The following is a 24213-nucleotide window of genomic DNA, read 5'->3' on the forward strand; positions in this document are numbered from 1 at the left end:
AAGGCAGACACTGCTGAGCCACCCAGGTGTCCCATAATGGTGCTGTTTTATTCGTTTTAAGACACAAGTTTACAAAGACAAAGAGAACAGAAGAGTTAGAGAAAAGTAACAAACATTTTGAAGCCAGAAAGTAACTACCTGACTGATGGTAACTGACAGCTGACCAAGGAAGGCAAATTGCAAAGTAGGTAATGGGGCAAGTGGGAAGTAACCCGATGTATACCCTGCAACTTCACCCCTGCCCCCCGACCCTCACCGCTGCCCCTGCCTGAGGTATAGGAGAAAATAAAGCCAAAATATGAACATTGATGAACCAGTTATCCCACTATTATCAAACCAGGTTAGCTGGGAGACCATTTCTCTCCAGTAAATGTTGACATGGTGACTCCTGAGATGCCAGTGTTCTTACCCCTGCACTTCACAGAAGTTGAAAGTCGCATCTCTATATCTCCATCCAGAAGGAGATTGCAAGAGCTTTCTTAGAACGATCTGATCTCTAACTTGAAAGAGAGGGACCAAAACAAACAACAATAAAAATGCTTCTCTGGGGATCCCTGGGTGGCGCAGCGGTTTGGCGCCTGCCTTTGGCCCAAGGCGCGATCCTGGAGATCCGGGATCGAATCCCACATCAGGCTCCCGGTGCATGGAGCCTGCTTCTCTCTCTGCCTCTCTCTCTCGCTCTCTCTCTGTGACTATCATAAATGAATAAAAATTAAAAAAAAAAAATGCTTCTCTGAAGAAACAGAAACTACACAGGGAAAAGAAATATTCAAAATATTGCTAAGAGCCTGGAAATACAGTAAAAGATAATGCATCTATGAGAAAGAAAGCAAAATACTACAAAAAAAAAAAAAAAAAAAAAAAGAACATCAGAGATCAAAGAGCTTCATGGTCTCCTCTCCAGGCAATAAATAGAGTTAAGTAAAGACATCCATACCCCTTGATAAAGATTTCCAAAGTCAGCAAATGGCCATAGATGAGTGTCTTCTAGCTCTGATGCCCTGTTTTCATATCCCTTCTTTATTCATCCTGACTCTCCATTCTGATTTAGATATCCCTTATCCCATATCCCTTATCCCTAAACTTAACTTATACTTACATCTTTCATAGCAAATAAACAATATACCATAATATTTGTCTGTGTCTATATCCCATACTAGAGTGTGAAGTTTCTCCAGGGAAGGCACTGAACATCACTAACACATACCTGAGTGTCAGGGATATGAGTAGGTGCTCGATAAATGTTTGTTGAATGGATAAATGAATGGATGAATAAACCACCATCACCTGTTTTGCTATGTCCCCAGAACTGGTAATTCTAAAAGTCCATTATTAGCTTTGGCTAAACTCATATATGCAAATTCCTTGAGGGGGGGAACAGAAAAATATTTGGGTAGAAGAAGAAAGGATGTAAAAGATCCTCCCTTCAGTAGAAAACACTGATTTGAGCAAATAATACCTAATACACCAGAAAAACAACTCTGTGGAACACCCTTGGATTTTTGCTTCAATTGCAAAGTCAAATACTCTAGTACTAGAATTAAACTTTCAATGTCCATTTGATGCTTTAGAATATTAAAAGTGGTCATATTTGAAGTTATTTTGTTCCTTTTGCTTTTGCATTTTCTTATGTTTACACAGTGTACAGGTAGACTTGGATAATAAAAATTAATCATATGATAAAATATATAGAATAATATAAAGTCAAATGAATGTTTAAGCATATTTAACTTTTTTAATTCTCACTTCTTTACAAAATGTACTTTGAACCAAAAATGGTGAGGATTCTCAATCCTGTTCATGTATCATAAACCATTTTGTCGTGGCTCCTCCCAGATTTATAGACTCAAAATCTATGGGAGACCCAGGCATGTGTATTTCTCACAAGTTGCACAGGTGATCCTGGTTCTCAGGCAGGTCTGAGAATCACCATTCATAGAACATGAAGCCTCATTAGAGATCCATGATCTTAATCCAAGGACTCCACCCAATAATTGCTTCCAGTGACTTCATTCATAATTTGTAACTGAGAAGATAATTATTAGTTCTGTAAGAAGACAGGAGAAGGAAAATATATAAAGAATAGGATTTCTCAGAGTAACTACTGAGAGCACAGTTTAATCCAGATAGAAAGTACCTATTAAATGAAGACAATGAGTAAGATAGGATTTATCAGGCTTATTTCAAGTTTATCTTGCTTTTCTGTATTTCTAATTGCAAAGGAGTAATTTCTTAGAGGATTACCTCCATTAAAACCCACCCTCTTATCCTTTTTTGCTAGTAATTCTTTCCAAAGTATATAAAAGCTTCTTTCAGTTTTTAAGAAGCTAGAAATCAAATGGATATTCAAGTTCATTTGCCTGGTGTCCTCTGTTAAGAGTTGATATTGAAATAAGAGCTTATAGCCTGTGCATTTGAGCTATTAACCAGGTCTGCTAACCATTTATCTTTTTTTTTTCTAAACTCAAAAACTGAAATTCTGTTAGTCTTTATTATTCTGCACCATATTACATTCAAATAGCATCACTATTATATTAATGTAACAGATCATCTCTGTAATTGAGTATGAATACTATCACTTTGCACCCTTCTAGAGTTATTAATTTCAGTGTATTCATTGTATTTTTGAATGTAGCTGCACAGTAAATAATGCAACACAAAGAGGCTTTAACCTATTCCCAAAGCCTGCAACAAGGATATAAAGCCAGTGGTGTATTAGCTTAAAAAATAGATCAATCTTATCTTGTAAAAAGAAGATAAAAGGTAGTTCTGTCAGAAAGGACAACCATGCTTGAGGCTGTAAACCATACTTGAGAATATAAAGAGAAGCCTAGAAGCCTGTGTTAAATTTTGCTTCCTGTCCTTGGAAAAAGTCTTCAAGTCAATGGGCATTTTAAAAACAAGCAATGGATTCAATTATCCAAGTATTTCCTCATGTTGACTATGCTGAGAAAGCATAAGCTCCACAGTAACAACAGTAACAATTATATTGTCATTTCATAGCACTTTACAAAGGGCTTTAATATACATGAAAGTGAAAATTAAATGAATTCTTAAGTATGGTCATTACACTATCCAATGATAATCTGAGGCATGTAACACTAAGCAGAGAACAGTTAATCATCAGAAGAGCAACACAATAGTTCCTCAAAACATCAGCAAAGTACAGTGAAAATTAAATATCTGCAGAGCCAGGTAGGAAAGATATTGGGATAATGCAAGAATTATCCTCATGTTTTTGAGAAAGGCACTCAGCATCATTTGCAAACCGTAGATAAGCCTGGGTTAAAGGACTGCAAAGTGGATTATGAGCTCTTTGTATTGTTGTTGGTTTGCACCCTTGGGAGCTTTTCAGGTGAAATCTGAAATCGGCTCAAATCTGAAATCGGCCCTCGTTCGTGGAGGGCTAAGAGACCGAAGAAATAGGCCGGCCACTCCAGATGGGTGGCAGGTGTAACAAGCAAGGGAACTTACAAAGCTTGTCTTGCGCTGCTGGAAAACGAGTAGATCTCCTCACCTGCTAGTCAAAATGTTGAAAGTTTCTATAGAGGCCTTAACTAGGTTCCTTCATCTATACCCTCCAGATGCTCTCAACAACATATTGCTCAAGGATCTATCGTTTCAAAATGGCTCCAACTATGGGATCGGGTGGGCGGAATGGAGCATTCCAAAGACAGGAAGAGGTAGGAGACTCCCATTGTCAAGGTCCAGCTCCCTGGTCAATCAGCAGTCATCTCCTCTCAATGACCTTCTCCCATACTCCACTCCTCTAGAATGGCTCTTAGAATCTCATGTGCCTCCATCTTCTGCAGTGTCCCCTGAGCAGGGAGGAAGGGGTTTCATTAGCATGGAGGTGGCTCCTTCGGTACCCAGCTGGCTGCACAGAGGCAGATCCCACAGCAGCAGTACAGTTACACACAAGAGAAAACACAGATTAAGAGGACAATGATCTCCCAAATCAGGGACAACTTTTTCCATCAAGAGCCCCATGATCTGAACCGTTGATTTACTAAGTCTCCTAGACTGGGGATAGGATCACTCAGGGTGTTCACTGTATCCACATATGTTTTAACAAAGATGACACATTAGCAGACTCATCAGATATGAACCCACAACCTTCTTCTTAAATAATGGTATTTATCCATGCACCTGTGGTGCTTCTTTGCAAGGCAGTAGTAACATCCAAAACCATCCTATTTTGGAAGACAGCTTTTCTCACTAAAGACATTTCAGCGTTCAGGGCACCTGAGTGGCTCAGTTGGTTAAGCATTTGCCTTCAGCTCAGGTCATGATCTCTTGAGTCATGGGACTGATCCCCACACTGGGTTTCTTACTCAGTAGGGAGTCTTCTTCTCCCTCTTCCTCTGGCCTCCTACTCATGCTCTCTCTCTGGCCCACTCTCTGTCTCTCTCTCTCTCTCAAATAAGTAAAATCTTAAAAAAAAAAAAAAAAAAAAGACATTTCAGTGTTCAGGAAAGACAGGCTTTGTTGGGTGAATGTGATAAGGGCTTCTGTGTATTGGTCTTCCGGGTCATTGGAGGGGACAAAGATGGCAGCCAAATGATTATACCAGAATATGGTATAATCTGGAAAACAGAACATGCTCATCTGGCCTTGAGAGAGGGAAGTTGGCAATTTTCACTACCATGGGGCAGATTCTCCTCTGTGCTCAGGGAAAACCTAGGTCGCAGTGACCAACCAGCCAGGTGGAAACCATGGCCAAAGATTTGTGTCACACATCCATGGGGTCACAGTCAAGCCTACCCAATAAATACCCAGACAGTGTGGCCAATCAGTGCCAAACTCATCACTACTCTTTCATGTAACAGAATGACTACAAAGTTCCAGTGATATCCATCCCCATATTCCTGGTACAATTAGGTTAGTTATATTTAGAATGATTCTTCTGTTTCCAACATAGTGGGGTCCAGGTGCTCCAAGGTCCATAATCAAGGTAAGCCATGCTAACTCATTCCAAATATGACTAGCTACCCATGGCTCCACTGGTGGTATTTTTAGGACTCTCCTTAGCAATTTGATGGGCTGCCTGTAAAGTATGAGTGACAGAAAAAAGAATGCCTACACCGTGTTACTGATAGCCACAGGCCAGGATTCTGCATCAGTATTGGTGGTATCAGCTGGATTAAGAGTACTAGATCTAGTTTATTCTTCCTTAATGTACTGCTTCAGGATTCTCTAATCCCTTCCATCGAGTGGTGATACCCACCATGGCAATCCCAAAAAACTAGAGAGGAGCGTCTTTTCCACATATCCAACAGTTGTATGGATTCCTTTGCCAGGCATATGAGTGGGCCCACTGCAGAAAGGTATTTCCATTGGTACCCAGCTCATGCCCAGATACCACAAGGGCAAAAGAAGTCAAAGGTCAAAAAGGCAGATATTTAGTAGGAAATAGTATGGGAAGGTCTTCATCTTCTCTAAGAATTATACTTGTGGCCTGATATTTTTAGATGTTCATATGGCTGCAGCTTTAGGAGTTTGATCTAGTTGTACATACCATACACATGGTGGCTGGAGAAGGCAGCACTGGCAGTCATGAGAAGACAGAGTGGGGGTGGGATTTGCCAGACCAGGACCCCCACCTTCTCCCCTCTTTCAGTGGTGCATGTCCCATCTAGCTTGCAGCCAGACAGCAGGATTGGAAATTGAATAGTTCCCCCTCACCCAAGGATACAAAGTATCTCATCCATCCTGGTGGGATATACCATTGAAAATTCCAGTAGACAATGCCTTTCCTAGGCATCATAGGGTGTGGTGTTCCCAGCAGCATAGCATGTTGATCGTTGGTGAGGGTCTGGGCAATGGATGTTTCCTGAGACTTCCATACCTTTACATTGTTGGATGCCTTGGCAGGGGTCCACATTCTGACACATGAGGCAACAGGCCCTTTTGGTTAAGCATTCAAATGTATTGTAACTTGGAGCAGTACTTTAATCCACTCAGCTAATGTGGTTTTACCTGTTAGTAATTTAACTCTGCTGCTCTAATATTCCATTTGTCCTTTCTACCATCCCTACTGTTTACAGGTTAGAGGGGAGATGGAACCTCCATTCAATGTCTTTTGCCCAGTATTACATACTATGACCTTTGAAATGTGACCCTCAGTCATGGTCTATTTGATGAGGATATCCACAAATGGTACTTGGGCTGTCTAATCCCTTAATGGGAACAGCCTGGTCTGCATGGGGAGAGGAGAAGCTTGGGTTAGGCCAAATAGTGTCCACACAAACCAAAGCGTGTTTGGAACCCTCACTCAGAGTAAGGGCACCAATATATTCCATTTGCCAATCCCTCACCAGTTGAAAACTTCAGTAGGTAATCCCAGACTCATTGGCAGTTGTCTTGGGCACTGTTTACAACACACGGGATGTGCTGTTACTGCGTTTACCAAGTCACTGTATTTTAAGGGCAATCCAGCATCCCTAGCAATATGTCATTTCACCCAGGCACTACAGTAGCCACTCTTTCTCTGCACCCAACCTGCTGTCTATTGAAGGATCAGTTGCTAGAACTTGTGCTGAGCTGGGGCATCAGCATCCTGATTGCTAGGGGAAGTCAGCACTTTATGAGTCAGGATATAAGAAAATTGTGAGGACTGCTTCAGGTTCTAAGAACCTGGGTCAGGCAGACCCAAATCTTCTTTCCATACAAGCTGACGCCCCAAGGGCTTATTCATGGTCATCTATCCTTTAGCTTCCCACTATCTAAGCCATAGAGTTAGAATAGCCTAACTGTCTGTGCAAAGGGTTAATGGCCAGGGCTTATGAGTGATCAACAGCCAAATGGCTCTGACTTGAGCCCACAGGCTGCTGTGGTCTGCTCCTGTTTCTATCCAGATGCCTGACTAGATCCATCTGTATCAATCAGTCAGAATTTCCCCTCCTCTTTTCTATGGCTACACAGGCCCACCAGAGGTAATTCGTGGGACATGTGGAGAATCTACACACACTATGGAGCCCAGTATCACCCGAGTTTCTAGTCACAGTGGTGCACAAAGTGCTCCTCTTCTGTAAATGGGCTTGTCATTTAGTCTACATGGAAGTTTGAGCCATGACAGAGATGGGTTGATGGAACATATTTTTAATCCACCCCTTGATAGGAAGGAAGTTCTCACCATGATATGCTGTTACTTTGTGAGAGGATCTACCTGGAGGAATGCTGTGTACACCACCAGGAGCTGCTGCTCTATGGGAGTATATCAGTTTTCTGCCCCTTTTCAGAGCTGGGACTAAAATCCTAGGAGTACTCTCTCCTTCGATTGCCTCTGTCACGGTGCCAAGCCCATGTCTTCCAGAATCACAGACATATCTAACTCAAATGGTAGCCCTACTTGGGAGATGCTCAGAGCTTTAATCTGTTTTATCAGTATTTTTGTCTTCCCAAAGCCTGCTTGCTGCTCTGACCACCAGTCCCACATATACTTCTTCTTTACCAAGTGGTATGAGGGATGGCGACACTATACCAGGTGGAAAATAAAAGTCCCCCCAAACCTCCAAATCCCTTCAAAGGCTTGGATATCTTTTGTGCTCACAGGGGTTGGGTAGGCGTGCATGTCATCAATCACAGTTTCCGGACAATGCATATCTTACCTGATCATATGATTCCTAAAAACTTCATGGTGGTGCCTTAGCCTTGAACTTTTTGGATTTCATGGCCTATCTTCTCCCTCCCAGATGTTCCAGCAGAGTCTGCACAATGTCCTATGGCAAAGCTAAGTCTTCATGTGTTAACACTATATCATCAGTGCAATGGTCCTATTTTATTGATGTGGAGAAAGAGAACAGGGATATTTCTCATGACATTATGAGGCTCTATAGGTTGACCTAGGAAAGCATCTGAAAGGTCCACTGTTAGGGCACTTGGGTGGTGCAGTGGGTTAGGCGTCTGACTCTTGTTTCAGCTCAGGTCCTGATCTTGGTGTCGTGAATTCAAGCCTCACATGTGGCTCTGCACTCAGCCAGTTGCATATGGGGCTGCTTGACATTCTCTCTCCTTCTCCCTCTACCCCTCCTCCTTGTGAACACATTCTCTCTCTCTCTCAAATAAATAAATAAATCTTTAAAAAAAAAAAAAAAAGGAAAAAGAAAAGTCCATTGTTGTCCTTCCCATGTGAAGGCAAACTGATCTTGTGATTCATCAGCCAGGGGTATCATGAACATAGTATTTGTTAAGTCCAGTACAACATGGTGTACTCCTAGGACCACAGCCAAGTACCTCTGATGGTGGCAATGTTGGGCGCAACTTCATGGATGGGAGGCACTAGCTTGTTCAGTTCTCAGTAGTCCATAGTCCGACTTTTCATTGGCCATACAGGGCTATTGAAAGTCCTATAGGCAGAGTGCAGAGTACCCACTTGGGGTACAGTTTTTTGATAGTTTCTCCTATTTCCTTAGGCCCTGGGGCGATGTATATCATTTGACAGTTACCATTCTTCCCAGGGGCAGTAGACTTATGAGTCCCTAGTTGGTTTTTCTCTTCAGCACTGGCTTAATGACTCTAACCCAAAGGTAGATTTCACTGATAGAGGTTTGCAGATCTTGTGGAATACTATTGCCCAACATGTTCTCTAGTATTTGAGACATTATAGCCTCATATTTGGTCGGGGAGGGAATGCCTAACTTTGCATTGTTAAAGGGAACTTCCTGACATAACCATTTATCTCTGTAACCACAAAGGGGCCAGAAAACTTCAAAGAATTACCATGTATTAGAGTACATTTGGTCGCAGTGTCAACCAGAGCCCTCACCTTTTGTTTATTTCTGGGGGATCAGTGAATGGTGAACCCAATATGAGGCCTCTGATCACCACCACCCCGCCCCGCCCCGCAATGGCCTCACCTAGAGGCAATATTGGACTGCATCTTATATTTGGGGTGAGAGGCACCCATGCCAAAGAGGACTATACCCCTAAGGCCTCTTCTGGAGCAGATGGGGGCATTGGGGATGGTAGGGGAGGAACAGGTTTGAACTGTTCAGGTTTTAAGGTTTTTTACAGGCTGACCAACGCAGCATTGGGTTGTCAGTCTACCTTTTCAGGTGGAGTCCCAGCAGCCAGGAGGTCAAACCACATTTGCTTCCAGTTTACTTTTATAGGATCTTTACAGCTGACTGGGATAGCCTTTGGTTTTTCAAGTTCCATCTCTGTCTCAAGTCCTTCCCCTAACTGGTACTTTCCTGAGATTTGTTGGCACTCTCCAGATCAGCAGTGGATTGCTTAACATCAAAAATATTCTATCCCATGATAGGATAGCATGGATATCAGCATCCCATCCCAGGTCCTGGGTTCAGACTGGACTATATCGGCTTCCATTCCTGCAGCAAATGTGGTCCGATCAGATACTTCAAAGGCAGATGGCCTGTCTCATTCCTGACTTCCTAAAACTTTGTTGCACCTCCTCTAAAGATGTCTAGCATTCCATTTGCCCAGAGACATCCCCCTTAATGGGTCAGGTCTCTTGCAGACTAGAACAATCCAATCTATAACAGACTGAGGACCTTGAACACCTGAGCACCATGCAGGTGCTGCCAGAAGGCAGCTGTGTGGTGATGTTGCTCATTTTCTGTGCCTCCTACCTGGTCAGAGAACTGTCATCACCCCCGCACACACACATCCCATAGCCACACTAACTATGCTGGAACACTTGCCCTGGCCTTTTGCTGGGACTTGGCAGCTAAATCAATACACTCAGTGGGAGTATATTCTTTCATCATGATTGTATCCTAAATTGGGGGCTGCCCTGCTGGCTGGGGTTGTTTTGGCTGTGCTGTGCTATTGTGTTTGTATTAGGGGTCAGATGGCATGGAACATTCTGTCTGTTTTACTGTCAATCACATCCTCTTCTTCCCTCTCCTTAGTTTCTCAGGGATTCCACCTCTTAGTGTCCCAATCAGGCTTTGTCACAAGAGCTTAGACCTTAATTCACAGCAGCCCGCACCCTCCTCGCTTTGGTAAATAGCACACTAAGTTCTCCAATTTATTATCCTGCTCTCCCACCTGTCTGCCAGCCCTGAAGCTGAGTAATGGACACTCACATGTCCTTTTTTAATCTAAGCTCTTTGTTCAGATTTCTAACTTGGCTTCTGTCTCGAGTTTGTCATTGCTAGCCAGCCAAACTGCCCACAGGAGAGGCCAGTCCACTGCAGCAACCACTCTCTTTCCGTCTTTGCCACAGTGCACTATCTGTAGTTCCTCAGACAGGCGCATCAAACCAGCAGGCATTTTGAAGGCATCCCTGTGCTCATACGGAGGTCCAGAAGCATCTAACATACACACCACCGTGTGATGGTGATGGCCAACTTGAGATATCTCTTGCCCAAGATTCACTTCTCTGGTTTCTTGGCTGGCTTGCATTTGTTGGTTCAAAAATTTAGAAGCTTCTTGAGTAAAATCTGAAACTGATCCCCATTCACAGAGGCTTTAAGGAGAGATTGAAGAAAGAAGCAGACTGCTCCAGCCTGGTTGTTGACAGGTTTGATAAGCAAGGGAACCTCTGAGCAAGGCTAGTGGGCAATCACAAGACTAGTATACCTCTGTACTCACCTGCCAGGATCTTCTGAGTTTATAGAGGACTTAACTGAGTTCAGTTGCATGTAGTCCAGATGGTCTCAGCCACTCATTACTCTCTCAAGACTGCATTCGGAAGTAGCTCCAGCTTTGGGGATCGTGGGCCGAATACACATTCTAAGGACAAGAAGGGGTAAGAAGCCTCTGATTACCCTAATGCAGCTCAAGTGTCACCTGAGCTTCATAAATATTGTGAAATGTCTGCAAATAAGTGAATACTCTGCGAATGAAGCCAAGCAGAGCTGAGCCTAAGCGAACCCAGGAGAACCTACCAGTTTGCAAGTCCCATCTCATGGAAACAAGGAACAAAAAACTTTTGTTGTGGTGAGCTACTGAGATATTGGGGTTGTTGCTACAGCAAAAACAAAACTGACATATACAGATATACGTACAGAATGAATTATCATTATAGGACCACTACCCACATCAAGACTAAAACACAACCAGCGCCAGAGGTGTCCCTGTGTCCCTCCCATCCTATACTTTTCCTCTTTCCTGAAGGTGTGTACCCTGATAATGCCATAAGAAGATTCAGTGACCTGGTTTGTGAGCTTCAGAAACATGTGATCATGTGGTAAGTGTTCCCTCATGTCTAATTTCTTTTTTTTTTTCATGTCTAATTTTTTTTGCTCACCATCGTGGTTGTGAGATTCATCCAAGTGACTATATGTAGTAGTATTTTCTCATTTTCATTGCCTTATTTTATAGTATTTCATCGTAGGAATATACCATAATTTGTTTAACCAGGTTTCTGCTGTTGTACAGATCCTCTGAGATGGAGATAATCATTCTTACTGGGAATTTTGTAGTGTTATTTTTTCCTGTACAGCTCTTTTGACTCTTACTATTTTCTACTTTATATAAATTATTTTATTTTCATGTTATGTATTAAGTACCTAATAATAGCTAAAACATATTGTGTTTAGCATGTGGTAGGCATTGCCAAAATGTTTTATATGCATTATTAATTAATTAATTAATACAACAAATATTTACTGAACACCTGATAGTCTGTATCATAAATGTAGGGGTAAACAAAACAGATAAAAATCTCTGCTTTGATGGCATTTAGATTTTAGGGAATAATTTCTAATTCTCAAAATCTATGGGATGTGTATTATTACCCATATTTTCACAATTTGGGAAACCAAGGCACATAGCTGCTATATTCATTTCTTATTTCTTTTCTACTGGATTATAAACTACTTATAGTCAGGAACCAGTTCCCCGTATACCCCCAAAGTGTCTAGTTGAGCAACATACATGTAATCATATTAATTATTTGATGGTGATTAACATTTATTTCGTGCTTTCTATGTGCCAGAGAGAATTCAGTCTTCACAAAACCTATGCAGTTGCCGTTATCATTAGCCCCATTTAGAAATCAGAAAATAGGCAAAAAAAAAAAAAAAGAAAGAAAGAAAAAAGGCTATATAGCCTTGTTTTGGGTCTAGATTCTTTTGCTCTACATTATGTGTGTTGAAATGGATCCATGTGTTGCATGTAACTGTCACTCCTTCATTTCGATTGCTGTATAGGATTCGATTCTGTTACCTCTAAAGCCACTACGGTATATGCTATGCTCTTCCTATGAATGACCTCACATAGCGAAGGTAACTGAGCTTCTCATTTCTTCCATCTGGGTTCTGCAGCTACTCTATTTCTATACACCAAAGGAAGAAAGCATGATACATTTTACCTAATCTCTACATGTGTTTTATTGAGAAGACTTGTGATGTGGGGATTGTTAGTTATGCTATAGTAGACTGACTATATTTAAGAATCTTGGTTTATTCACTTAACATTGCTGTGCTTCTTCCACATACTTCGCACTGTGCTGGGCTCCAGGAATGGAAAAGCAGTCTGTTTCCACTCTCAGGAGCTCAATTGTTGGAGGGGGTCATAGAACGTGAACCCTGGTTGACTGGAACTCCTGGGTTCACTTAGGCTCAGCTCTGCGTGGCTTCATTCTCAGAATATTCACTTCTTGGACCCAGACTAGCAAAGTAGCCACTATTTGGAGTGTGCTGCTTCACATAGCAGGGTTCAGAAACTCAAACATGACAGGTAACCTGTGCGGGTAACCTGTGCAGCTAGCTGCGTTAAAATTTTCTGCTCAGATAGGGTCACAGCTTGTTCAGAACTTTGTTTCTGATCTATTTGGTGCAGTCATCTCCACATGCCAGGGGCCACACCCCTAGTTCTCTGAGACATAGGCTGATTTGCAGACATTTCACAATATTCATGAAGCTTCAGTAGGAACACACCCACTGTCTCTTTATGCTGACTCGTTTTCTCCAGCTGAAAGTATTTGTTTCCCTGATTGAAGTCCCCAATCCGTTGATTTTCGGTCAAAGGAAGATGGGGGGTAGGAATAAGAGAATGATTTGGACTAGGGCCCTCCCCAAGGTCAGAAAGCTTCCTCCGCTGGCCTCGAAGAAGTAAGCTGTCAGGTTGTGAGAGAGCCGGGGCCAGAAGCCTCCACAAGCTGAAAGTAGTCCCTACATGAGAATCAGGAAGAGGAGGAAAACCTCAGTCCTACCTCAGCAAGAAACTGCCTTCTGCCAAGCATGTGAGCTTGGTAGAGAACCCCAAGCTCCAAAAAAGGAATGCGGCCAGGCTGAATATTGTGATTACAGCCTTGCAGAGGACCCAGGGAAGCCATCCCTCAACTCCTGACCTACGGACATTACGAGATCAAAAAAAAAAAAAAAAGAAAGAAAAGAAAAGAAAGAAAGTTTGGTGCTTTAAGCTGCTAAATTTGTAGTCATTTGTTACACAGCAATAGGAAAAAATAAAAAATAATAGGCCTTCCAGCCCATATACTCCACCTGGCCTCACCCTGGTTCTGATACACTTCAAATTGTCTGATGTGATCCTTCACAAATTTCAGCATGCACCAGAATTACCTGAAGGGCCGTTGGAACAAGGCAGACAGACCCCTAGCCCAGGAGTTTCTAAATCTTTACATAGAGAGTGAGGTTCATGCTTGCGTGATTCCAACAATTTCCCAGGTGATGCTAACACTGTGGATCTAGAAACCACACTTTGGGAATCACAGGTCTACAGTGACTACATTTACGTCTCTGCACTTGAAATGTCCTCAGTAGCAAAATGCTATGAGATCATAAGCATCTGGTTGAAGCAACTGGTTGACTTTCCTTCATATTAAAGGTTTTCTTTAAAGAAAAAAGAGAGAGAGGAAGATCTTATTAAATGTTCATTAAGCTATTCTCATTATTCCTGTGGCACTTGAGCAAATGCTAATCTCACAGATGTACTAATATGTTACTTCTCCCATATTATAATTTACATTCCCAGGATTTTAGTACTGTTTCCATTATAGTGGCATGATTTATAATAGAAGTTGTTAAAATGTCATAACCAATATTTGTACTTGAATCTGTTAAGGTACTGCATTCTGTATTTTAAGAGGGCTCAATAAGTTTAAGCCAAATTAATAATTATGGATTAAGTTCATAATATCTTTGTTGTGACTACCTAAACAATTCAATACAAACCTTTTTAAAAAGAATTAGACTTCTCACAATAATATCATCAGGGAGCTGTAAATTTGCTATTCGTCTGTTTTAGTAGTAGGTTGAATAGCTGGGCCAATACACCATGGAAAGACACTCTATACATCAAGAGAATAACATATATGTAGGCTTTTTATGTTTGATGTTCCAATTTTTTTAAATATAAAAAGCACCACCTTTTGCCTTCATTTTCTACAAAGGATTTCTTTTTCTTTCTTTCTTTCTTTTTTTCCTTAGGTAGAAGTGCTCCTTTCTACGCTGACAGCTTCCAAGTAACTACAGAATGGTAAGAACTACATCACTTAATGAATATTCATATCAAAGAGATATTTATAACGTTTTTTATGTCATTGCTCCCTTCCCCTTCCCCAACACACACTTTGAGAATTACAATGACTTCTTGAAATCCTGAAGGAACTACCTTCAACTTTAATACAAAGCTTTAAAATACATTTTTAAACAGGCCTTCACATTAAAGAGGGAAGGAATTTGAAACAAGCATTTGTGGGAGGCAATTGCATCAGCAAACTCAAGATAAAATAATACAGGGGAGAGAGCTGAGAATTAAAAGTGATCTAATAATTCGCTTAAATAAGGCAACATAGGAGTGATAAATAACATCATAATAACAAAAATAAAAGCTCTGTGAAGGTAGAGATTTTTGTTTTTTTTTTTTTGTTTATATCCTCTGTTTCTACAATGTTTAGTGCAGAGTAGAAGCCCAGAATATTTATTGAATAAATAAATACATAAACGTGCGTGATATAGAAAATCATGGTTCTCCCAGTCATACAAAACGCATCTATGATCCCATGTGCACTCAGGACCAACAATCAGGAATGTGGGAATGATGCTGATTCTACCACAATGCAGTAGATTCTCAATATAAAAGTGAAAAATACAAGATCTTGGTTTTCAAATATCCACCACCTGGCATGGAAAGGCCAGATATGTAAGTGGCTGTGGTACAAAGGGGATAAGTGAAAAAAAGAATTACACGTAAGTGTTGTCAGTCACAGACTGGTTGAAAAAGCTACAAATAAATAGTAACATTTGAGCATTATCCAAAAATACAAGCCAGGGAGAGGACAAACCCAGAACAAAGTTACAGAAACATACAAATTCACAGTGCTTTTAGAGAACAGCAAGCTGTGGATGTCAAACTTTGGAACCATAACCTAGAGCAAGCAAGAAAAACATATACAGTATACTTGACTGAAACCAGTGAGTATGGAAATAATACTCACCTTTTACTCATTTTATGTATTTGATATTTTCTATTTCCTTTTGCTTAATGCTGGTGAAGATATATTAAGTCAATTTCAAGATACAGTTGTTTGAAAAACATGGAATTAAAAAAAAAAAAAAAAAACATGGGGTTTGAGCATCAAATGGATGTGGTGAGTAGATTACTGAAATGGAAATACAAAGAATGCCCTGACAGCTGAGCTCCAATTCTTCTCCCATCCACGTGGTTTGCTGAAGCTACACTCCTTAGAGGAGGACTATGATTTAAAGTCCTTTCCTACTTAAAGCAACTCAGTGCGGCAGAAAAGATGAGTAAAAAAATCTCTCTATATACCAAGCCAAGGCGCAGGAAGGGAAAGTGCCACAGGGCATTTCTTCTTTACTTTGGGCATAATGTCTAGTGCTTACCATTATTCTGTCTAGAAAGGTTAAGAGTGTTTGAAAATAAAACAACTCTCATATCTAGGAGCATCCTAAAATCAATCTGTATCTGGATTTCTCTCAGAGTTTACTAGAGTCAAATTGTTATACTGAACTGCAAAAAACAAAACTCTTCTTCTTCCCCTGTGAATAGCTATTTCAGTGTTTCCACAACACTCTTCCTTGAAGACTATTTACTGATCACTCTGTGCGTCAGGATCTGTTCTAGGCTAGGAAACTACAATAGTGGGGAAACAAAAGTCCAAGCTTCTTGGAGTTTATATTTTACAAAACAATAGATATGCAAGTAAACACAGAAATTGTAAAAGCTATGAAAGAAATAAACGGTATCAGAAAACAATATATTTAAAGTAGCGAAGGAGGGCCCTTCTCAGAAGGTAATATTTATGCAGAGACCTAATGGATGAAAGAAAGCCCCTGAAGTCAAGTACTAAGGGAAAAAAAAAAAACAATGTTCCAGGCCCTAGAAGAGCATAAGTGAAGACATGAGCCAGAAAGGCGAGCATATCTTGAGCCTGAGGAGCTGGGAAGAGTAGCATGAGATGAGATGGGAAGCTACTTGACGCTACTAGATTGTTTCAGTACCTAGAATGGGAAGTTAGTGGAGAATGGCTTGGTCTAACTTGGGTTTTTTAAAGCTCATTCTTATAGCTACGTGGACAACAGAATAGATAGGGGCATGATTAGAAGCTAAGCCATGTCTTAGGAGACTGATTTCCAGGCAAGCAAAGATGGAAGGTTAGACTAGGGTGCTGGCAGTGGAGGAGAAAAGAAGATGGACTCAAGATACATTCTGGAAGTAGAACCAACAAAACATATTCAGAATTCTCTTAAAAGGGACCATAAGCAAGTGAATTGAAAACAGGTTGGAGGAGTGAGTGCATTTAAAAGGGGAAGGAGGAGATTTTGAGAGAGGAAAGAATGGGAGAGGAGTGCCCTAAGTAGCAGCTTAGAGGTGACGTATTAAAGCGATCGCATTTACTTAGGACTCTAATCTCACAGCCTGCTCTGCACCTGTTTCCTTAAAACAAGGAATCAAACTGGGCAGAAAGACAAACTGTTTTGAAGACTTTTAGCCTTAAATGGTTGAGCCCAGGCCACTGGGGGAAAAAAAAAAAAAAAGATAATTTACCCGATGAAAATAATGAAGCAAGATTTAACTAAGATCATTTTAGGGAGACACAGTGGTTCTTACTCTGGCCGCACATTCAGATTCCCCAGGGAGCTTTTAAAACTTCATGCGCGGGGCTCCCGTGAAGTGGTTCTGACTTAATTAGTTTGAGGTGAGACAGAGGCACAGGTATTTTGTGAAAGCTACAGCTGACTGCACTGAGGAGCAGGAAGAGAGCCCTCCAAGTACAGCTGAGGATGTCGGGTCAATAAACCTATTCCATTAAACGAGAGATTAACAGAGGGAAGAAAGGGGTGAAGGGACTTTAGTCCCCAAATACGGAATACAGGCCCGTCGGTTCAATGGACATAATCCGAGGCTACCAGAAAATAAAGTCAACTTTCTTCAATGTCTTTTTTTTTTTTTTTTTTTTTTTTTTTTTTTTTTAAGCTGGGAGAGAAGTTTATTCGCACAGTGCTGGGAACACAGACGCTCCCACGGGCACCGCACATACTTCAAAGTGTATTTTATTTGCATCGTGAACAACAGGGAGGGAAGAAATGAACCCCTGACAGTTGACTGAAAGGGAAACAGAAGAGGAAAAATACCTCGTCCACGCCAACGACCACGCGGGGAAGCAACCGCGAGGCAGGCGGGCAGCCCGGGGGCTCCGGGGGCTCCGCGGCCCAGCGCCGCCTTCGGCCGCTCCCTCCGCCGCGTGTCTCACCAACGGATAAATAGGGTCTTTAAAAGAGAAAACCCGAACAAGGGAGGGAGGACGGAGCCGTGGAGCTCCAGCGGCGCCCGCCCCGTCACCTCGCGTCCCCGTCACCTCGCGTCCCCGCGCTGCGGCCTGGGGAGCGGCGGCGTCGCCCGGCGGGGCGCGACCCGACTGCAGGGGCTCCCGCCGCCAGGGGCTGGCAGCGCGGCCCTTCCGTGGCCCGGGGTCTCCTCGCGGCCCAGGGCCGGTTCCCACCCGCAGGGCTTTCTTCGTGGCGCTCACACCGTGCGCACCGCCCCTCACCTCGGGGCGCGGCGGGCTTCAGAGCGGGCGGAGGCAGAGGGCAACGGAGGGGCTGAGGGAGAGAGGCTCGCGGAACTCGGGCGCGCGGCGCCGACCCACCCCCCCGGCTCCGCGGGGCGGCGGGGGCGGCAGGGCTGCCAGCGCGGGGCCGCGCTCCGGGCTTCTCCCCCGGAAGTGGGCGGTGCCAGCCGGCACTACAAGTCCCAGAAGCCCCCGCTGCCCGGAGCCCGCGCGGAGCCGCGCAAGGCCCGCCGGGAGTCGGCCGGGGCCGCCAAGATGTCGCAGCCCAAGAAAAGAAAGCTTGAGTCGGGGGGCGGCGGCGGCGGAGGAGGGGAGGGAAGTGAGGAGGAAGATGGCGGAGCGCCGGAGGCGGCCCCGCCGCGACCCCGGAGGGCGCGGCGGGAGCGGGACCAGCTGTACTACGAGTGCTACGCGGACATCTCGGTGCACGAGGAGATGATCGCGGACCGCGTCCGCACCGACGCCTACCGCCTGGGCATCCTGCGGAACTGGGCCGGGCTGCGGGGCAAGACGGTGCTGGACGTGGGCGCGGGCACCGGCATCCTCAGCCTCTTCTGCGTGCAGGCGGGCGCCCGGCGCGTGTACGCCGTGGAGGCCAGCGCCATCTGGCAGCAGGCCCGCGACGTGGTGCGGCTCAACGGGCTGGAGGACCGCGTGCACGTGCTGCCGGGGCCGGTGGAGACGGTGGAGCTGCCCGAGCAGGTGGACGCCATCGTGAGCGAGTGGATGGGCTACGGGCTGCTGCACGAGTCCATGCTGCGCTCCGTGCTGCACGCGCGGGCCCGCTGGCTCAAGGAGGGCGGCCTGCTGCTGCCGGCGTCCGCCGAGCTCTTCGTGGCGCCCGTCAGCGACCAGATGCTGGAGCTGCGCCTGGGCTTCTGGAGCCAGGTGAAGCAGCTCTACGGCGTGGACATGAGCTGCCTGGAGAGCTTCGCCACGCGCTGCCTCATGGGCCACTCGGAGATCGTGGTGCAGGGCCTGTCCGGGGAGGACGTGCTGGCGCGGCCGCACTGCTTCGCGCGGCTGGAGCTGGCCCGCAGCGGCCTGGAGCAGGAGCTGGAGGCCGGCGTGGGCGGCCGCTTCCGCTTCAGCTGCTACGGCTCGGCGCCCATGCACGGCTTCGCCGTCTGGTTCCAGGTGACCTTCCCCGGCGGGGACGCGGAGAAGCCCCTGGTGCTGTCCACCTCGCCCTTCCACCCGGTCACGCACTGGAAGCAAGCGCTGCTCTACCTGAACGAGCCGGTGCCGGTGGAGCAGGACACGGACATTTCCGGAGAGATCACGCTGCTGCCCTCCCGGGACAACCACCGCCTCCTGCGCGTGCTGCTGCGCTACAAAGTGGGCGACCAGGAGGAAAAGACCAAAGACTTTGCCATGGAGGACTGAGCGCGGCCTCCTCCTCCGCCGCCCCCCCCCCCGCCCCAGGCGGCCCGGCCTGCGGGGCGGGGTGCAGGGGGCCGGAGCCGCGGCGGAGCCCGGCGCGCAGGTGGGCGCAGCGCCTCCCCGCGCCCTCCCCGCGCCGGGTTCCCGGGAGGCAGGCGGACTGGAGTCTCCTCCTCCCAGGAGGTTCTCCCGGCGATATTTATTTAAAAAGTGAACCCCGAGGCCCCCAACGATGGAAACAGCTTGTTTATTACTGGGCCTCAAAAAGCATGTGGTACCAAGCACTTGTATTTCTGTTTCTTTTGTTTCGCGGGAAGGAAGCCAAACACAGAGGAAGGCTCCGTGCACATCCCTGATGTCTCCCACCCAAACCTGAAGCCAGGGAGAAGGCTAACGGGGTTTACCTAGACTCCATAAATTTCCACTATGACTTAAATATTATCTCTCCAGAGCCATATTCTTTCGTTCTCGAAATTCCCTCCTTTCCTAGGTGCCTCTAGGCTTCAGTGCTTCTTCCTCCTTGTTTTTTTAAATAAACTTTTGCTTCTGGTAATGAGAGGGAGGAGAGTGAGGAAGCAGTTTGAATTATCCTGTTCTTACACTTAACTACTTCCATAGGGTGCTAAAGTCGAACACATTTCTCCTTTTTGAGTAAAATAGGCCATATATAATTGTGCAGCATACCCCCCCCCCCCCCCAACATCAACAAGGTACATTTAGGAGAGAAACATCTGAAAGACAGTGAAGTAGTACGGGGTTTTTTTATTCTTGATTTTACTATTAAGATTTAACCAAGGCAATGTTTCGTGTATGTTACATAATAAAGTTTTGTGTGACTTTTATTAAACCAGTTGGCAGAAGGCTTTCTGAACCTGACCCAAGGGGTTTGTTCATCATATTGGGTAAATTCTTTAGGCTCTTTAAATTAAGGAAAATCTTTTCCCAGCTAGAGAAATGCTCTCACTTAAACTCTCACTTGGGGAGATCATGTGATCTGGCCTACTTACATCAATTGAAATTTCCTTTTTTTAGTGTTGTTGAGTTCTTTTTTTTTTTTTTTTTCTTTTTAGCTCAGCCAAATGTGAAAGTTGTGAATTTCGGAAAATCATTTGTAATGAAGTGTGAGTCATGTTATCAAATTTATTTCACGGATGTTTCCCTCCTTATCCCTGTGGCAAATAAAACATTGGCATTCTATTTTTATAGATGAAGTAAGAAGTCTTGTGTACTGCGACTTAATAATGCTTTTGCCTTCTTAATATCGTCAGTTCTTAAGTGTTACAACCCTTTCGGAATATAGCTTCAGGATAGTTTATGCTTAATGTATGTTTTTTCTTCATACTGGTGGCTTTTGTATGCTGATAGAAAACAGGTGTGAGAAGTGGTCTTTGAAGTAATTCAGTATAGTTTTGTTTATTGTAAATGAGTTTTCTCCTTTATTCATCACATATTAAAGTACTGAAGTATTATAACCAATTTGCTAAAATGTGGTGTTAACACATGAGATCTTCCATTAGGAGAGGAAACATACAAAATCAATGACTTGCCAAGATCCAAGCAATGACAGTGATAGTTGTCACCGTTTTGATAGTTAACAGTCTGTGTAAATGGTGCAGTCATAGTAAAGTAGGCCTGATTTAAGCTGGAGGTATAAAATAAGTCCTTTTTATTTTTTAGGGTCAACTATATAAGATGAACGTTTATTTACAATACTAATGTATGATTTTGGGTAGATTTCTGATATTTTTTTTGACTTCCTATAACAATCCATTTGCTATGTGGGCAAACAAAAACATTCTGAATTCCAGTTTTTGAAATCCCTTTTATAAATGTGCAGATACTATGGAGTTCTCATCACTAGTATAAGCATGTAAAGAGAACACCAGTTAAAACCCAGTAATTACAGAAGCAAAAAGTCGGTATTTCATAATGAGGCAAGTAAGCTTTAATATCCTCGTTAGTGTTTCCCAAAAGAAAAATGAATTCTCATAAAAATATAGCTATAAGAGCGATTAGTCAAGAGGCACCATAGCATATCGTTAAAAGCCAGACAGATCCTGCTGGAGCCTAGACTCCACCACTGGAACTGTGTGACCTTGGGCAAAATACTTAACCTCTGTTTGTCTCCAGTGCTCTGGTGCAAAGGGTTTAACGATCACACCTGCTCCATAGAAATGTGATACGCGTAATACGGGGAATAGAGTAAATACATGTAGTTGATACACGCAAGCACATAGTGCCTGGTACACAGTAAGATCTCAGTGATTCCTAGCTGTTGTAATTACAGAAAACTATGCAAACCTGAAGCATTTGGACATGTGTAAAATGTGCTACAGAATAAATATTCAACATGTTGATTTTCTTACAGGTCTTGCTTGGTAGTATCAGCATGGCTGTGTACAATGAGCAGTGTATAACGATACCAGGTGATCCAAAGGAACCCCAAGCCCTTTGGAGTGACAACACCTCCAGAAGGACGAGAGTGTGACATGCTCCAAAATCCAGGCACTGTCCCTTCTCTGTGAACTGGCTCTGCCTAGGGTCATTGGACCACGGGAAGAGCTGTCACCCCAAGGAGGGAAAAACATGGTGAAGTTCTGCTTGCTTTCTTCAGACAGCTTATATTTGTTTAGCACTGTGAAACTTTCCGAATACTTACAATTCACTGGACCAATGGACATTTTATTGAGTATGCCAGGAAATAGTCATTGTGATAAGCACTTAGGATACAAACCAGTAAAACAGTTTTTGCTTCCAAGTGGGTATGTTCATAGAATAAACCAAAAAGGAAAATACATAAATGATAATGGGCTCCTGGGGATGCTGTAGGTGTTAGGAACGGCAGGTAATTTAATTACCCTCGCTTTACATACTTGGAAAAAAACACAGATATTGAAAGATTTGCCTCAGGTTACATAGCTAATTCTTAACAGTTGAACACAAATATATCAGTTCCTACTCCCAAACAACCTCTTCGTTTCAGCAAGTTCCACTGGAGATATAGGCCTCAAACAACCACCTTCAGTATATAGGATCTCAAGGTTGGCATTACTAGGCACTCATGAAATAGACCCTGAACCCGTTTCCCTAACAGGGCTAGCCAAGTGTGGCATTCTTTCTGAGGCCCCCTGGAAATAATGCTCAGTGCAGTAGCAATGAAATAGATGAACTTTTGCCATTCTGGCTATAGGTCCTAGCATCCAATGAAGCGTTCACTCTAATGATTTAATAAACAACTATCTAACAAGTAAGTTCTATGATAAATAATGAAATGTAACCCGCAACTGAGATATAGTAGGAGAATAAAATTACCTACATCAGTAGTTTGCATACATTCTTTAGCCTGGAAAGTAGATGTCAGTCCAACTAAATCTCACCTCTGCTGGAGCAAGGACAAGAAGCCAGCCCTTTAGTCAATTCTAACCTTAAAATTCCTCTCAAGCACAAAAGTGTTACTTATCACATAGATTATGAGATCCCCGGAGAAAAATGTGATGGTAAGGTGGAAGAAGATATAATGAGACTATTTCTCGAGATACTGTATTTGCTTCTAGGATAAGACATTTGAAAACAAAAATCTAGATCTAACAAACACAATTTTTTTTTTTTTTTTTTTTTTTTTAAGTAAGACATGACCAGTAACATTGGAATTGTGCTCCTTTGGGAGCTTTGATGATCACAGTCATTGTTTCTGATAATACCTTGAAATGAAGACTGAAGATTTCAATTGATTGGGTAGCCACCTTTTAACTCTAAAAACAATCACTTATAACACACATTTAGAATACAGAGAGCTGTGAGGAAGGAAAATAGTCCTCCTTTCTCCAGGCTGCCCCCTGCACAAAAAGGAAGATGGGATGGAAGTAAGTCCTTAAAGTGCTTTACAGGCATCCTTGCAATCACATGATGTACGTATTTGTGAAAATTCTATCACATTCTGCAATATGGTGCACTAAAAGTAAATGGGGGAACATTGGCTGGGTGGACAATCAAAACTTTGTAGCCAGGAATACTAAGAATACCAGTAAAAGTAGCAATTAAAGAAAGATGTTAATCCTAATAAACACTGCGGTAAATAAGGTAGTTTGATGGAAGAGCAAAAGGAAGAGTTACTGAGACAAAGCAAAATGCACCAAAATGGAGAGGAGGTGTAATAAACATTTCAAGATCCAGAGCCTATGGCCAAACAGTGCCAGGAAGAAGAATGTAGGGTGTGAAACATTTCTTTTTGACGATTGCATTCAACTGTGTCAGTATACTTTCTGTTCAGTAGTCATTGCCTGGTAGTATGGATAAACCAACCAACAAATAACCAATGTCAGACCTGTTCTGACATTGTCCCTCTACTTATCAATATCGTTTGAGTTTATTCATTTACAGAAACATGCATGGCAGGAGAGCATTCTGTCCTTTGTTCAATAAATTAAAGGAATTCAAAAATTCCATTGGGTTTACAGATCTTTTCTTTTCTCTTTTTTCAGATATTTTCTTTCTAGTGCAAGTTTTCTTAAAAGGAAAGTGGAACGAAGGTGGCGCGGGTTACAGGTGGGCCAAAACCATCCTTCAGTATGATTGATAGAATCATTGATAGAATCAGTATGATTCTATTTATCATGTTCTTTTGATCACTGGAAAAGATCGACAGGAAAGGGGAATAGAAATCCTGACGTGGGGAGTGAAAGGAAAATAGCTGAGTGTTCAGAAGACTTTCGGATAATGGGATTGAGGACAATAGGTATTTCTCCAGAATCCAAGGTACAGCAGAAAAAATATCTTGGGGTCAAAGAAAACTGAAGTTAGTGAGAGAAGAACATGAAGATTAAGATCCCTATGCATGCATTTTGCCCACATCACCATATCTT

General features: G+C 43.3%; 2 protein-coding genes across 9 annotated transcripts in view; one reads left to right on the plus strand and one right to left on the minus strand.

Annotated features, from left to right (window-relative positions):
• The window catches only part of LOC144318580 (uncharacterized), a 97375-nt gene extending 79472 nt beyond the window's left edge, over positions 1–17903 (minus strand). For 5 of the 8 annotated variants that reach the window (XR_013384633.1, XR_013384627.1, XR_013384629.1 and 2 more), the window contains exons 1-3: positions 3518–3817; positions 744–2047; positions 410–554 (exon numbers count right to left, since the gene is read on the minus strand). The gene's annotated coding sequence lies outside the window, so the exon portion shown is untranslated. Of the gene's footprint in view, positions 1–409; positions 555–743; positions 2048–3517; positions 3818–7610; positions 8043–10560; positions 10702–17531; positions 17733–17755 lie in introns of those variants that run through there. The other 3 variants (XR_013384632.1, XR_013384631.1, XR_013384630.1) reach the window with 3 other exon arrangements.
• A 265-nt stretch (positions 17904–18168) lies between these two features.
• Positions 18169–20554, plus strand: PRMT6 (protein arginine methyltransferase 6). The gene has a single exon (XM_077905664.1). The coding sequence runs from the start codon at positions 18224–18226 to the stop codon at positions 19352–19354; it is 1131 nt and encodes a 376-aa protein (XP_077761790.1). The 5' UTR covers positions 18169–18223; the 3' UTR covers positions 19355–20554.
• The last annotated feature ends 3659 nt before the right edge of the window (positions 20555–24213 follow it).

The sequence above is a fragment of the Canis aureus genome, chromosome 8 (genome assembly GCF_053574225.1).
Source record: "Canis aureus isolate CA01 chromosome 8, VMU_Caureus_v.1.0, whole genome shotgun sequence".
NCBI lineage: Eukaryota > Metazoa > Chordata > Mammalia > Carnivora > Canidae > Canis > Canis aureus.

Coding starts and splice junctions, on each gene's coding strand:
- PRMT6 (XM_077905664.1), top strand. CDS start 18,224: ATGTCGCAGCCCAAGAAAAGAAAGCTTGAGTCGGGGGGCGGCGGCGGC.